The following is a 15,950-nucleotide window of genomic DNA, read 5'->3' as shown; positions in this document are numbered from 1 at the left end:
GGGGCCATGCTTGGAAATCAAACTGGGCTTCCCTCAGGCAAAATTCAGCCTGTTGAGCTGTTTTCCCAGCTGTCTTCCCAATAACCTCTTCCCAAGCACTCTGTTCTTTAAGGAAATGGTCACAAGGGGCTGGAGCAATAGCACAGTGGGTAGGGCGTTTGCCTTGCATGCAGCCGACTCGGGTTCGATTCCCAGTATCCCATATGGTCCCCCGAGCATCTCCAGGGGTAATTCCTGGGTGCAGAGCCAGGAGTAGCCCCTGAGCACCGCTGGGTGTGACCCAAAAAGCAAAAAAAAGAAAAGAAAAGAAAAGAAAAGAAAAGAAAAGAAAAGAAAAGAAAAGAAAAAGAAAATGGTCACAAAATGCCTGCTTAGCATATAAACCAAATCAGAACATGGGTTCATAGGGTTGTGAAAGTGCCCCGGACACCGTGATTTGGTGATGAAGGGAGCAGTGATCACTAAGATGCTCTTAGTGATCTCAAGGTCACTAAGACTTGCCTCTGGGAAAAGAAAGTTCTTCCCAGCCTAAGTCATGGGTGCAAAGAGAAATCTTAGCTCTCACTTTCTGACTTCTCCCTTCATGCCTGGCATCAGCTCCTGCCGCCCTGGCTGTGGGTCCGGGTGGTACTGAGGGCAGTCAGAAGGCTGGCAAGCAGGCCTCTTCCCGATGGGTAGAGCTAGCGTGTCGCCTGTTTCATCACTGCTCACTTCAGCGCCTGAGAAAAACTAGACCCCCCCCACCCCCTTCCCCCCGAGTGACTGTACACTTCCAGCGCTCTCCGGAGCTGCTGCTTTTGTGTCGTTTCCCCAAGACGCCGTCTCGCTGTGGTCGAGTTGCCCTGAGTCCAGACTCTAAACTCGAACAATGAAGATGGGTGTGGACTAGAGCTGGGACACTCAAGGGAGAACCAGTGGCCGGTGAGAGGTTGGAGACTGAAGTTTTGGGAAATTTCTCTAAACTCTCACATTTCTGAAGAGTTATGCCCAAAGGTGGATGAACTCGAAAGTTAGAGGTCCAAACTGTTTTCAGATTTGGCACCAAGTCCTCAGAGCATCTTAAACAAATCTGGACGCCACATCTTGCTCCTGACACTTTCCTGTCCTATAGACCCACCGGACAGAGCATCAGGCGTAGGGAGTCTGGGCTCCGTGGGGGTGGTGTGCCCTCTTCGTCTTGGGAAATGGAGCTGTTGTCAGTGGAAGTGTTCCAAGAAGCGGTGTCCCTTCCTCTTTTGCTCTCGTGTGTATTCTCCCTTGGGCTCACAGACTGAAAAGTGCATCCGACACGGCAGAGCTTGGCTCCCAGATTTCAGAGAGCCCGAAGGGCACCCTGGATCTACCTTAACAAGCCATGACATGCCAATTATTTGCTTTTCTGGAGAAACCTCAACCTGAAAATCCATTTAATTACCATAGGAGATAATCTTTTAAACATAGTTTTACATTCCTTAAAGTCTTTTCCCTGTGGGAGTAAGAAAGTTTATCTGAACATGGGATTGGATTGTTTATTTTCATTTCCAAAGGAAGGGCTGTCACCTGGTAGTTAGCAAGAAGCCCGAGCCCAGGAGATTTCATTTTTGTGTCTGTTCTCGCACACTGATCGCTTGTCACTGACATTGTAATAATTAGTTGGCCGAATTGTCACGCATCTTCCTGGCACAGGCCTTAGTCCTGTGATTCCAGCCCTACACTTACGTGGTGGGTTTTGCGCATCCCTCTCAGGTGGGTCCCATTGCTACTGTTCACACCACACCAACATTCTTTGTTCTCAAGAGCACCTTATTCGGAAGGTTAGACCCACAAATCCACCACTTGTGCCACAGGCCTGTAGAGAGCTGTGGGCAGTCCGTGTTTTCTTGTAAATTGGGTCATTTCCCAGGACTCATTACAATATTTCCCCTGGGATACAAGCCTGGGTGCGTAGAGGCCCCGTTCCTGTGTTATGGGGGCGGGTGGGGGGGAGTCCCATGACTTTGAGTAAAAATCCTTGCAGGAATCTGAACGCCTTGACCTGTCCCCCAAGTTCACAGTCACTGTCGGCTCGTGAGGAGGGCCCCAAGTGCTGCTTGGGCTGCTGTGCAGGGGAACTACTGCATTAGGAAGGAGAAGGACTCAGTACACGGGTGTTAAACTGTTTTGTTGTTGTTGTTGTTGTTGTTGTTGTTGTTGTTTAATTTTATTGAATCACTATGAGATAGTTGCAAGCTTTCATGTTCAGGTTACAATCTCACAACGATCAAACACCCATCCCTCCACCAGGGCACATTCCCCACCACCAATATCCCTGGTATATACCCCCTTCCCCACCCTCCCCCTGCCTCCCCTCCACACACTGCTTTCATGGGGGGGCCCTGGCTAGACCCACTTCTCAGACTGGACCTTGAAAAATAGATTTCTGGGAAAAAAGGAAAGGGGGAGATGAACAGTTGTACTGGGCACACTTAGGACGAATGAGAGGGGAGGCTTGTGGGGAAATGACTGAATCCTGGGTGGGGTCTCTCCGCGCAGGTCCCACTGGGGAGAAGAGCTGGTCCAAGAAGTACCCGTCCTGCGGGGGCCTGCTGCAGTCCCCCATAGACCTGCACTCCGACATCCTCCTGTACAACGCCAGCCTGGGCCCCCTGCGGCTGCAGGGCTACAACCTGTCTGCACAGGACCAGCTTGTCCTGACCAACGATGGCCACTCTGGTGAGGGGCCCGGCCCTTGGCTCTCCGGCCGGCCTCTTCCTGCCAGACAGCGAAGAGGCAGTGGACTCGGTGGAGGCCAGGACTGACTCTGGAGGAGGGGCTGGACACGGGGAGGACTGGGGGGGGGGCAGGGAGGGAGGGGTCCACATCTCTCAGAAGACGAGGCAGAGCTGCGGGCCCCGGTCAGGCAGACTCAGCGGTGAGCCCCTGCTTGACCAGGTAGCTGGGGGGAGGAAATGGAATCTCCTGGGACTTTTGTCAGGACGATGGCTGTGCTGAGGGGTGTGGGGTGACTAGATAAGTGGCTACGTGGTGGGTGGGGTTCTAGCTTCTGTAGGTGGGGGTGGGGGATCCCACGGCTTCCTCCCGTACTTCCTGCAAGGCTCTGCTCTCAGAGTAACCCCTCATCGGCCAAGAGCCATCGCCCACTGCTCTAGAGTGTCACCCTCTGTTACCCCCTGTTCTCGGGGTGCTGCTGGGAGGGGCAGCTTGAGGCAAGCGGGGACCCCTAAGGGAAGCCCCAGGTTCTGAGCGGGCACTGCCGTGCTGGCTCCTGCGTGAGCCCGGCGGTGCTGAGGGCACTGAGGTGGCACCCCGCGGCCAGCACCCTGAGACCCGCCCCTTCTCCCCACAGTGAGGCTGATCCTGCCCCCCAGCCTGTCCCTGCACGGGCTCCCATTCCGCTACAGCGCCTCGCAGCTGCACCTGCACTGGGGGGACCGCAGCAACCCCCGGGGCTCCGAGCACACCATCGCCGGGGAGCACTTTGCCGCCGAGGTGAGGGGGCACGTGGAGCGGGTGGTCACGGGCCCTCCCCGGGCTGGAGCACAGCTGAAGTCAGCTCACACTCCGGGCTCTGCTCTTCGGCCCCCCTCCCCGTCCCCTGGGCCACTGCGCCCTCCAGCACAGGGTCTCAGAGACTTCAAGGCAGTCTTGTGCACACGTGAATGGGGTGTGAGCATCATGTGATACTTATCGGGTGGGGCCGGGGGCACAACACACAGGATCCACATGGGAGACCACGACTGTGTCAAGAGATATAGCACTCGGGCCCTTGGCCCCCAGTCGTGCCACGCTTGCCCATGCCCCTGCTGAGTGGCACTGCCCCAGGCAGGGCTGCCCCCCGGTTCATGGGGTCTCACACTGTCTCCAGACCTGGCCTCCCCTCTCAGGCTGCCACGTCCTGCCACAGCGCCTGCTCCCCAGACTTCTCAGCCTCTCTTCACTCACCTTCCTGTCTTACTTTTCCTCTTCCTGGTCTTGTGTTGACCTTGGAACTTGAGGACCCAGGTTCAGAGGCAGTCACCCAGCTGGTCACAAATTTGGGGCACAGAGGAATCTGGACACCCGGTAGCTTCTGCCAGCCTGGGAAGTCAGCACTGCACTCGGTTATGTCACTGGAGGCACTCACCGAAATGCAGGAGTAGGGCTGGAGCGATAGTACAGCGGGGAGGGCGTTTGCCTTGCACGTGGCCAACCCGGGTTCGATTCCCAGCATCCCATATGGTCCCCCGAGCACCGCCAGGAGTAATTTCCTGAGTGCGGAGCCAGGAGTAACCCCTGTGCCTCACCAAGTGTGACCCAAAAAGAAAAAAAAAAATGAATGAATGCAGGAGTAAACAGGAGCAAGTGCAGAAAACTGTTCTTGTTTTTTAAGTGTACAGTGTGTGCGTGTGTGTGTGTGTGTGTGTGTGTGTGTGTATGCGCTTGCATGCATGAACAACTTCAGAGCTCTTAGAGAATGGAACATGGGAGTGTGGTTCAGATGTGTGCATATGTATTTATATGTGGGGGGGATGAGTGTATGCATGTGCGTGAATGTGTGTGTGCGCAAGCATGCATGCGTGCCCCTTTCAGAGCTCCCAAGAGGAGAGTACGGGGATGTGATTCTGAATGTCTGGGGGCGACACAGAGAATGTGTTGCTGAGCCATGTAGTGCACCCACAGCTCGACTCTTCTGCTGGCTGTAACTGCTGAAATTTAACATCTCAGGCTAATTACATGCCAAGTTACCTATGTGGGGGCTATAATTCTGGCCCAATCGGATGGCACCACTGAGACACACACATTTCAGACCATGCCCATCTCTGAACCTTCCTGAACTGCAATTTCTTTCCAGCTAATTGCAATGCTCAGGAATAAAAAAGGAGTTTGGGTGCAGGCTCAGGAGGGCTTGGCACTTGAACATATTTCTGGCTCTTGTATTTTCTGGTATTAAGTCCCATCATTAGACATACGGCCTTATGATCAAGTGTCATAAAGGGCAATATGGGAACATTGCCAGGGTAAGCTGAGGAGGCGGATTCTCAGGGAGGGACAAGGAAGTACCATGGTTCCTTGGGACAGAGTGTGCAGGGATGGCCTGCAGACCTCAGGACAGGGACTGATTTCCCTATAGTTCGAGGAGGTTGGTGCCTCCTCTGATTCAGGCTGAGCATAGCGAGAAAAATTCTTAGGCAGAGCAAAGCACAGAGGTGTTTTGGTGTTCACTTTCCCTCTGAGGGAAAGTAAGGGTCTTGGACTGCGGGGGCCATAGCCATTGACAATTCTGCTTCATTTCTTCAAACAATGCACGGCCTGAAATGTTTCAAAGGAATAGATAAAAATACTTCTGAAATTCAGATGGAACAACAAACCCCCATGAATAACTAAAGCAGTCCTTGGAGAAAAGAAGATGGAAGGCATCACCTTCCCCAACTTCAAACGGTACTACAAAGCGGTAATAATTAAAACAGCCTGGTATTGGGAAAAAAGATAGACTTACAGATCAGTGGAACAGAGTAGAATATCCTGAAAATGGCCCTCAAATATATGCTCACCTAATCTTTGATACAGGAACATGAAATACGAAGTGGAGCAAGGAAAGCCTCTTCAACAAGTGGTGCTGGGAAAACTGGGTAACTACATACAAAATAAGTGAACTCAGGTCTCTTTTTTCTCTTTTTTAATTTTTTATTAGTGAATCACTGTGAGGTACAGTTACAGACTTACAAACTTTCATGCTTATGTTTCAGTCATACAATGGTCGAGTGTCCATCCCTCCACCAGTGCCCATTTTCCACCACCAATGGTCCCAGCATCCCTCCCACCACCCCCACCCTGTACCCTCCACCCCACCCCACCTCTGTGGCAGGGCATTCCCTTTTGCTCTCTCTCTCCTTTTGGGTGTTGTGATTTTGATAGAGGTACTGAGTGGGCAGGCCTCTTCCTAATGCCAGGCACAAAAGTCAGATAAAAATGGATTAAAGACCTCAACATCAGAACTGAATCCAAAAGGTTTGTGGAGGAAAATGTGGTCAAAACCCTCCATAACATTGAAACTAAAGGCATCTTCAAAGATGAAACACCACTGACCAAGTAAGTGGAAGCAAAGATAAACAAATAAGACTACATTAAACTTAGAAGCTTCTGCACCTCAAAAGAAACAGTGGCCAAGATACAAAGACATTTCACAGATTGGGAAAAAATAGCCTAGTTTTCCCTCTTGGACAAGCTGGCAAGCTACTGAGAGTTTCCTGCATGGGAGAGCCTGGCAAACTCCCCATGGCGTACTCATATGCCAAAACCACTAACAATGATGGGTCTCATTCCCCTGACCCTGGAAGAGCCTCCAATGCTGCACTGTTGGGAAGGATGAGTAAAGAGAGGCTGCTAAAATCTCAGGGCTAGGATGAATGGAGATGTTACTGAGACCGCTAGAGAAATTGACAATCAACGGGATGATGATGACCCATCTGATAAGGGGTTAATACCCAAGATATATAAGGCACTGGTAGAACTTTACAAGGAAAAAACACCTAACCCCATCAAAAAATGGGGAAAAGGTGTGAACAAAAACTTTCTCAGAGAAGAAATACAGATGGCCAATGGACTCATGAAAGATGCTCTACATTGTTAATCATCAGGGAGATGCAAATAAATACAACAATGAAATGTAATCTCACACCGCAGAGACTGGCATTCATCACAAAGAACAAGAGCACCCAGTGCTGGTGTGGATGTGGGGAGACAGGGACTCTCCTTCATTGTTGTGGGAACGCAGACTGGTCCAACCCTTCTGGAGAACTGGTCCAACCCTTCTGGAGAACAGTACCGCAGTACCACTTCTGGGAGCCTAAAACACACTGCAGAAATTCCATCTGCCCTTCTATGTTTATTGCAGCACTATTCACAGTGACCAAAATCTGGGGGGGGGAAAAAAAAACTTGTGCCTGAAAACAGACAACTGATTAAAGAAAAAAAACTATGATACACCTACACAGTGGAATACAATGCAGCAGTTAAGAAAAATGAAGTCATAAAATTCGCTTATAAATGGATGAACATGGAAAGTATCATGCTGAGTGAAATGAGTCAGAAGGAGGACAGACATAGAATGGTTGCACCCATTTGTGGAATATAAATAAAAAAACATAATATGAGACTAATAACCAAGGACAGTAGAAACAAGGACAAGAACGATTGGTCCACAGTTGGAAGCCTGCCTCAAGTGCAAGGGAGAAGGCAAGAGTGGGTTAGAGGAGGGCCCATTATAACAAAGATAGTTGGAAATAATCACTCTGGATAAGACGTGCCTGCTGGGCTGGAGTGATAGCACAGCAGGTAGGGCGTTTGCCTTGCACGCGGCAGACCCAAGTTCCATTCCCGGCATCCCATATGATCACCCAGCACTGCCAGGAGTAACTCCTTTATGAAGAGCTGGGAGTAACTCCTGAGCATTGCTGGGTGTGACCCAAAAAAAAAATGCGTGCTGAAAGTGGGTTAAGGAACAAACATGGCAATCTCTCAGTATCTGAATTGCAAACCATAGTGCTCCAAAGAGATGGGGAGAGAGAGAGAGAGAGAGAGAGAGAGAGAGAGAGAGAGAGAGAGAGAGAGAGAGAGAGGAAGAGAGGAAAGTGCCTGCTATAGAGCCATAGAGGCAGGCTAGAGGAGGTGGCAGGAGGGAAACTGGGGTCATTGTTGGTGGGAAAAGTACAAGGCAAACGCCCTACCCACTGTGCTATTGCTCCAGCCCTAGGCTCCTTTTTAAGTTCATTAGTTATTAAAGTTTGGGGTCTCATGATATACCTCAGTACTCTTGACCTTGTGTTGCTTTTGATCTGTCTCTTCTCCCCAGTCACTCAACTTCTTTCCTTCTCCTCCCCGTACTCTGGAGCTCAGAGTACAAAGCTTAGGTTTAAACAAGCATCCCTTACATTTCTTCATCCAATTATTGTGAATACATGTAAGTGATATCATTCTGTTTATTTTTTTCTGACTGACTTCATTTAACATGATGTCTCCCGGTTCCACCCATATGGCAGCGAACTGAATGCTGTAAGGAATGATGAAATAACGCTATATTACTATGTAATAATCTGATTATTATATAACTTTATGTATCTAGTTTGTTTTGAGGCCACTTCCAGCTGTGTTTGGGGCTTACTCCTGGCTCCATACTCAGTGATCACTCCTGGCCAGGCCTGGAGGACCGTATGGGATATGGGGGATCAAACCTGGATTGGCCACGTGCAAGACAAGTCCCTTCCCTGCTCTATCTCTCTGTGCCCTCCTTGATGCACTAATTTTTTAATAATTTGTTTTAATTTTTAAATGAATCACCGTGAGGTACAGTTACAGACTTACAAACTTTCGTGCTTACGTTTCAGTCATACAATGGTCGAGTGTCCATCCCTCCACCAGTGCCCATTCTCCACCACCAATGGTCCCAGCATCCCTCCCACCACCCCCACCCTGTCCCCTCCACCCCACCCCGCCTCTGTGGCAGGGCATTCCCTTTTGCTCTCTCTCTCCTTTTGGGTGTTGTGGTTTGCAGTAGAGGTATTAAGTGGCCTTCATGTTCGGTCTATAGTCTACTTTCAGCACGCCTTTGATGCAGTTTTTAAGAGTTAGAAAAGATGTAGTCTGGGGGTGCAGCTGAAGGGGCAGGGCCCATGTTTTGCACGTGCAGGATCCTGGGTTGGGGGTCAGAGCATTGCGTGTCTCCATCCTGTACCTTGGGGAGAAGCCTTGGGCCCTGACTGTTAGGGTGTGGCACCCAGCAACAAGACAAAATCATGACGCTTCACTTGCGCCTGACCCAGTTTTGATTCTTGACTCAGTCATGCGCTCAGCTGTGACCCTGGAAGTCCCACAGCTCTGCGGTTGTGTATCTGGAGGCTTCTAGCACCATCTATGTTGCCTGGGTCTCCCTGTCCCACAGGGCCTGAGCGTTGTCCTTGGATCCTGGCGCTAAACTTCTGGTCTGGTGGGCTGAAAACCACCCCCGGGCACCCAGACCTCCTGAAGAAAACACAAATATGAAATCATTTTCCATACATCTGAAACTAATGTTATGTGAAATATATCTCAATTTGAAAAGCAAAACGAATGGCAAAAAACTCAATGTATCAAAGAGGCAAAGATTAAAAAATGGCATACACCATAAAAATAGCTATGAAAAAGGATGTTTTGGAGGACAGGTAGGGCCACTCTGTAGGTTAGAAATCAGGTGAGGGTCTGGAGAGATTGCTCAGAGGGCTGGAGCAACCACAGGCCCTGGGGTTCATCCCCAGTCACCCCCATCACCTGGCCCCCCCAAGAACCACCAGGGATAGCCCCCGTGGCCCCAGCATTCCTGGGGATCCCCCAAAACAGTTACGTTAGACTGAGTACAAATCTGTCTAGCAATGCTTCCATAGACACGTGTGTGTGTGTTTGTTGAGGCCACACCTGGTTCAGCACTCTGTGCTCAGGGGGGCTTGAGGAAGGCTCCCAGAGGGGCTCGAGGGTCTGAGGGAGGGGGCAGGAGATCAGAGTGGGTCTGCAGCTTGCAATGCAGATGTCCTCGACTTTTTTTTGTTTGTTTGTTTGTTTTGGTGTCAGGAGTGGGATGTCCTCGACTTTTTAAACCTGTGATTTCTAAAGACGCTTTTCCTCACTATCGTAATGATGAGTAGTTTTTGCTTTGAGAAAGAAATGAGTTTGAAATTTTATATTGCAAAGGTTAACGTCGATATTCATGGACATTCATTCTTGCTTCATGGCTCTGAAAATTGGGGCCGGAGCAGGTTAGGCACTTGCCGTGCACATGGCTGACCCCCCCTGCGAACCCCACATTCCATGTGCTCTCCTGAGAATCCCCGGGTGTAACTCCTGAGGACAGAGCCAGGAGGAAGCCTGAGCATTGCTATGTGTGGTCCGCAAGCAAAACAAAACAAAACAAAAATAATAAGAAGAAAGAAATAGCTTGGCACCAATCTCTTGGGAGGTTTGTGGGCTTTTCTCCTCCGGGGAGAGATGGCCACACTCAGATACAGTTGGAATTAAGTTACAGCTGAAGCTCACGCCCACCTCCTACCGCTTTGGGGTCCTGGTAGAGGAAAGAGGCCGATCAAGGCACATGAGACAGCTTCGTGCCCAGCTTCAGGATAAGCCGGAAATAGGAGAAGGGGTTACGCTTCAAAGTACTGTTGCTTGAAGCCGGAGATAACCAAGCAATTGGAGTACAGGCCTCGCGGGCCCCTGACCCCCGGTTTGGTCCTCAGGCAAGGCCTCCGAGCATCCTTGGCGTGGCTCAGGGGCTGCAGTTTGGCCCTGGCACCCCAGGTACTGAGCTGCATCCTCGGGGCCTACCGCTGAACCTCGGACTGGGTGGGCTAAGTATCGTCAGGGCTAACCACTGGGGAGCACCTCCCCCAAAACCGTACTTGTACATTTTCCCGGCTGGTATGAAACTCATTCATTCCGTCCTTGGGGCAGCAGGAGGGGGTGTCTGGAAGGTTCCACCCAGCTGGGCCGGGGGCCAGCCGGAGTGTGGGGTCGGGTCTGTCTCCCCCGGCTTCCCCCTGGAAAGGTGCTCGTCGCCCAGCCCCAACGACGGCGGCTTCTCTCCCGTTGCAGCTGCACATCGTCTACTACAATTCGGACCTGTACCCCAATGCCAGCGCGGCCAGCGACAAGGCCGAAGGCCTGGCCGTCCTCGCCGTCTTCCTAGAGGTGAGAGAGGGAAGGCGTCTGGCTGGAGGGTTTCTGTCTGCGCGCAGTGAGGGGTCGTGTGTGCCCGTCTACGGGAAGGTCGACGCTGCAGCTGTGTCTACCCAGAGACGCGGTTCCCTGCGGGGGCTGCTTGCTCTGTGCTCGTAGCACTTCCTGCGCCGGGCAGCAGAAACGGGCACAGCCTTTGTGATGCTGGAAAAACGAGCCACAGTTCCCAGCCCAGTGGAGGGATGTGGAGGGCAGGAGGGGCCGTCACAGTATTGCCCCCTCACGTCGGACCCCCTAAGACAGGTCCTATCGTCCAAGCTCCGTCCTTTATGGAGAATTTAGAATGAGTCCCATTTTTCTTGTTTCCCCCTAATGAGACAGCATGCAGCTCAGTTTGCAGCGTGCGGACTGGCCTGGCTTGGCCTGTGTGAACTCGAGCTCCTGTACCTGCGGTTAGAGAACATACAAGGGGTGGCCTCTGGCTCACTGTTGGACAATCAAAGTCTTGGATGGAGTGCCACGTCCTGGGATGCTTGGCTCTAGAGTCTCGAATTAGAAACAAGATGTCCTGAGAGTCAGGACCAGGACCACTGACCTCTATGCCACGCCCCCTCCCCCAACCCCTGCCATGGCCTTTGCTTCATTCTGATGGTCCCAGTAACTGCATCATTCAGAGGAGACTTCAACAACACTGGTGACACAGTTGCTCCAGTCCACTTCGTTGTCAGAAATGAGCATCCTTCCCAAGTCACCTGCTCTGTCTCTGTTGCAGATGGGCTCCTTCAATCCCTCCTATGACAGGATCTTCAGTTCCCTTCAGGGTGTAAAGTACAAAGGTAAGGAGCCCTTGGCTAGCCACCCACCCTGTGAGAGAAGGATGCATCGGCCCCAGGTCGGGAGGGGAAGGTGCTACCTACCTGTGACAGGCCCCAAAGAGGCCAGTCATGTTCCAGCCCTCAACACGCACCTCCGTGTGTGCTAAAAGTGGGAAAACGACTAACGATGGCCTCTCGGTATCTGTATTGCAAACGATAATGCCCAAAAGGAGGGAGAGAGAGGGAGACATAGAGAGAGAGGGAGAAAGAGAAAAAGAGAGAGGGAGAGAGAGAGAGAGAGAGGGCTGGAGCGATAGCACAGCGGGGAGGACATTTGCCTTGCACACGGTCGACCCGGGTTCGATTCCCAGCATCCCATATGTTCCCTGAGCACGCCAGGAGTAATTCCTGAGTGCAGAGCCAGGAGTAACCCCTGTGCATACCCGGGTGTCACCCAAAAAGCAAAAAGAGAGAGAGAGAGAGAGAGAGAGAGAGAGAGAGAGAGAGAGAGCCATAGAGGCCGACTAGGGGTGGGGGTGGTGGCAGGAGGGATATGGGATATATCCGTTGAGGGGGTGGGTGTTGGAACACTGTACAACTGCAGGCAATCATGAAAGCTTTGTAACTATCTCACGGTGACACGGTGATTCAATAAAAAAATAATAAAAATAATTAATTAATTAATCAAAATTCATGTATCTCCAGGTCAAGAAATGCTCGTTCCAGCCTTCGACATTGAGGAGCTGCTTCCCGAGCGGCCCGACGAGTACTACCGCTACCAGGGCTCCCTGACCACGCCCCCCTGCCACCCCACGGTGCTCTGGACCATCTTCCGGAACCCCGTGCAGATCTCCCAGGAGCAGGTGACTGTCTCTCCGTCCAGGTCACAGAGCAGACGGGGCCCCCTGCCTCCGCTTGCCTCCGTCAGATACTCGTGGTTTGACGCACTCGCCAGCAGGCAAGCCCTCCCAGGGTGGCAGGGGCTGGGGGCGCTGCTGGGTTTCCCGGTGAAGGAGGAAACAAGGCCTCCCACTCCCCACAGTGCAGAGCTGGGCCCAGGCGGGCTGGGAGGGAGAGTGACAGGACCCGGGAAGGTCGTCGTACCAGATAGGAAGCCGGCATTGCAGCAGGGGTCAGGGAGGGGCTTCTCCTCAAAGGAGGCTCGTGGGACCAGAACCAGATCCTTAGCGAGCCCGCGAGAGGCCAGGGGTTAAGGAAACGTGCAGCATCACCCGCTGGCGGGTGCGACAGCTCAGGCTTGGTCAGGTGACCTGAGTCCCCAGCACAGCTCTGCAGCCTTCCTTCAGGCTGAGGGAGTGCAGGCCAGAGGTGGCCAGGAGCTCCCGGTCCCTGTCACAGCTCTCTGTGAGGACATCACGGCCCACACTGTTCTTTTAGGGGGGGCAGGATGGGGGGCTCACTCCCCGTGGTGCTCAGGGGGCCCTGCAATGCTGGGGTTGAATCGGGCCTTCCTTGTGTCGCAGCCCTGTCCCCTAAGAGTTTCTGAGTAGGTCAGTGGCAGCAGGTGGGCAGGCAGGCGTGAACGAGGCGATTCAAGGAGACAGGCCACAGCGGCTCTGCGGGTGGAGGAAAATCCAGTCACTCCGCCTGGCCTGTTGCCTGCCTGTTCCTTTGCATGGGACCGGCAGGACCAGCCCCCAGGCCTCTCTGGTGGGCAGTGGACCCCAGGGAGGCTCTCGGGAGGAGTCTCTGTTTCTGGACCCCCTCCTGGCAGGGCGGAAACCCCGTAGGCATCACCCAGCCTGCAAGTGAGCTGACCGGCCCTCCCACACCTGGGCCGGGAGCTGTTCTCCGGCTCTCCCGCGGCTGCTTCCAGAAGCTTCTCCCAGGGAGTGAGGTGGGAGCTCTTCTCCCCTGAGACCAGACCGGGGAGCTCACTCTGCCCCTGGGGGGTGTTCCTGGTCTTCCCGTCACTCCCCCAGCTGCTGGCCCTGGAGACCGCTCTGTACTGCACCCACATCGACGACCCATTGCCCAGGGAAATGGTCAACAATTTCCGGCGGGTCCAGAAGTTCGATGAGAGGCTGGTGTATGTCTCCTTCCAGCAAGGTAAGGAAGCGCCGACAAATAGAACTTTGTCCCAAAGAAGGTTGAGGCCTGTCCTGTCCTTGGCATCTGTACGTCAGGCCTTGATGAGGTGAGCTAATGGTTCTTTGGAAGCAGGGACCCAGGCTCCTGAGGAGCCATTGTGGGGAAGGGAGTCAGGGGTCTCCCTGCACTGTCCTTACAGTGAAGCACAGATCAGGGTACATGGCCGGAGCCCACATTAAGCATGGGAGTCTCCCAAAGATGTGGGAAGAGATTTTTCTGGGGTAGAAGTAACTTCAGGTAGAAATTCCTGAGGTTCAACCTCTAGCTTTTCACCCTGCATTTCCTTGGCCTCAAGGCCATTTCATCCCGCCAGATGACTCATGCAGGACCACCAGGACCACCTTTGCAGGCTTTAAGAAAGTGAGTGTAGGGGCTGGAGCGATAGCACAGCGGGGAGGGCGTTTGCCTTGCACGCGGCCAACCTGGATTTGAATCCCAGCATCCCATAGGGTCCCCTGAGCACTGCCAGGAGTAATTCCTGAGTGCAGAGCCAGGAGTAACCCCTGTGCATCGCCAGGTGTGACAAAAAAAAAAGAAAGAAAGAAAGAAAGAAAGAAAGAAAGAAAGAAAGAAAGAAAGAAAGAAAGAAAGAAAGAAAGAAAGAAAGAAAGAAAGGAAGAAAGAAAGGAAGTGAGCCAGGAGTAACCCCTGTGACCAAAAAAAAAAAAAAAAAAAGTGAGTGTAAGCACATATGTCCCCACAGCAGGCCTGAGGGCCAGTCTCCATTTACCTCCCGCCTCAGGTCCCGGGAGCCCCTGAAAACACTCTGCAGCCTGAACCTTACCGGTCAGGGTTAAGCCTGTTGGCCAGACAGACATCTCACCTCTGCTCTTGCTCTGGTACCTGCATCCACGGTTCCGGAAACTGAGGGTCTGGGGAGAACATCTGGGCTCTGCCTCTTCCTTGCGGCTGTGTGCTTTTCTCTCTGAATCGCTTGAGTGGGTCCTCAAGTTGCTCCCTGCTGTGGAGTCGTGACAGGACAGCGGCAGAGGAGGTCCGAAAAACCCCCGGGGGGTCCCGTCCCACCCCATCTGGAACAGTGAGCCATTTGCTCCTCCTGCCCCCAAGCCCCGACACGCCACACAGCTGAGACTCGGGTCTCTCGGTTTCCCAGTTCTGAGTCTCTGGCTCCTACTCACGGGTGACATCGTCCATCGTCCCCTCAGCTCCCCGACCGCTGAGTGCGTGAGGGTTGTGCTTCAAGGTGCCAAAAGGACCTAGAAGCCGGTCTCCAGAGTTGGCGGCACGTCTGTCCCTCAGACCAAGTTCTTTTCTGGGGGTTACTTCGCTGAGAATTTGTCTCTTGTGTTCTCTCCAGAGATCCCTTGCTAAGGCCGTGCCCCGCCCTTGACTTCAGTGTCCCAGTCTGACGACTGAATCTGTGGGCCAGGCCCTTTCCTCAGAATGGAGTATGTCTGTGACGATGTGTCCCAACTTCTTTTCTGGGGGATGCTTCAAATGTACCGAATCTCCCCTCTGATCCACCCTGGATAGAGCTTCCTATTTTCCCATCCTAAAGTTTAGAATTGAAACCAGGCTTATCGTTTGTCACTATTGCTCTAAGGTACTTCAACTCTTAAATAATTTTTTTTTTTTTTTACTGAGTCATCATGTGGAAAGTTACAAAGTTTCCAGGTTTAAGTCTCAGTTATACAATGCTCGAACACCCATCCCTTCACCAGTGTACGTATTCCACCACCAAGAATCATAGTATAGCTCCACCCTGTCCCCCGACACCCCCAGACCCTCCCACCCCTAGCCCCCCCTGCTGTGTAACTGATAAATTTTGCTTTACTTTCACTTTGATTGCATTCAATATTTCAACAAAACTCACTATTATTGTTTGGAGAGTTTCCCCCCTAAAGTTGGACCTGCTGAAAAGGAAGCATTTGATAATTTGTTTTCCATTGCTGAGAATGAAGAGGTATGAGGTTTATTTAAAAAAAAAAAAAAAACATAAAAATCCTGCTCGGAGATAAGGGGCCTGGCCCACCTAGATCAGGTAGAAGTCTGTCATTTGACAACAGTGGTCAGCTGTCCTTGACAGTCACCTGTACCAGTCCCAGGGTAACCAACACGCCTGTGGGCTAGGAGACTTTGCTATGTTTGCTCCTGGATAAATGATAAGATAAAGATCATATGCTTTCTTTTGGGGAAGAGGCTCCCTCAGCAGTGCTCAGGTATCCACGGGTCATTCTCTGCAATACTCTGCCCAGTTCTTTGACAGGTATCCCCCCCCCCCCCGCCCTGGGTCCTGTGATGTGGTACTGCTCAGCCAGTGGTGTTGTGGCTACCAGGTTCCAGCCATGAGTGCTGTGTGGGTCACTATGGCTGGGGTTGAACGTGAGACCTCACGCAGGTGCT

General features: G+C 52.3%; 1 protein-coding gene across 2 annotated transcripts in view; it reads left to right on the top strand.

Moving 5' to 3' along the window:
- The window catches only part of CA12 (carbonic anhydrase 12), a 60,759-nt gene that overhangs the window by 32,200 nt on the left and 12,609 nt on the right, over nt 1-15,950 (top strand). For both annotated transcript variants that reach the window (XM_055129633.1, XM_055129632.1), the window contains exons 3-8: nt 2,512-2,691; nt 3,326-3,468; nt 10,576-10,671; nt 11,432-11,495; nt 12,180-12,337; nt 13,418-13,544. In XM_055129633.1, coding sequence (XP_054985608.1) covers nt 2,512-2,691; nt 3,326-3,468; nt 10,576-10,671; nt 11,432-11,495; nt 12,180-12,337; nt 13,418-13,544 — 768 coding nt within the window. The remainder of the gene's footprint in view (nt 1-2,511; nt 2,692-3,325; nt 3,469-10,575; nt 10,672-11,431; nt 11,496-12,179; nt 12,338-13,417; nt 13,545-15,950) is intronic.

Source organism: Sorex araneus, chromosome 2 (genome assembly GCF_027595985.1).
Source record: "Sorex araneus isolate mSorAra2 chromosome 2, mSorAra2.pri, whole genome shotgun sequence".
NCBI classification, from domain to species: Eukaryota; Metazoa; Chordata; class Mammalia; order Eulipotyphla; family Soricidae; genus Sorex; species Sorex araneus.
This window is presented reverse-complemented; position numbering and strand designations above follow the sequence as displayed.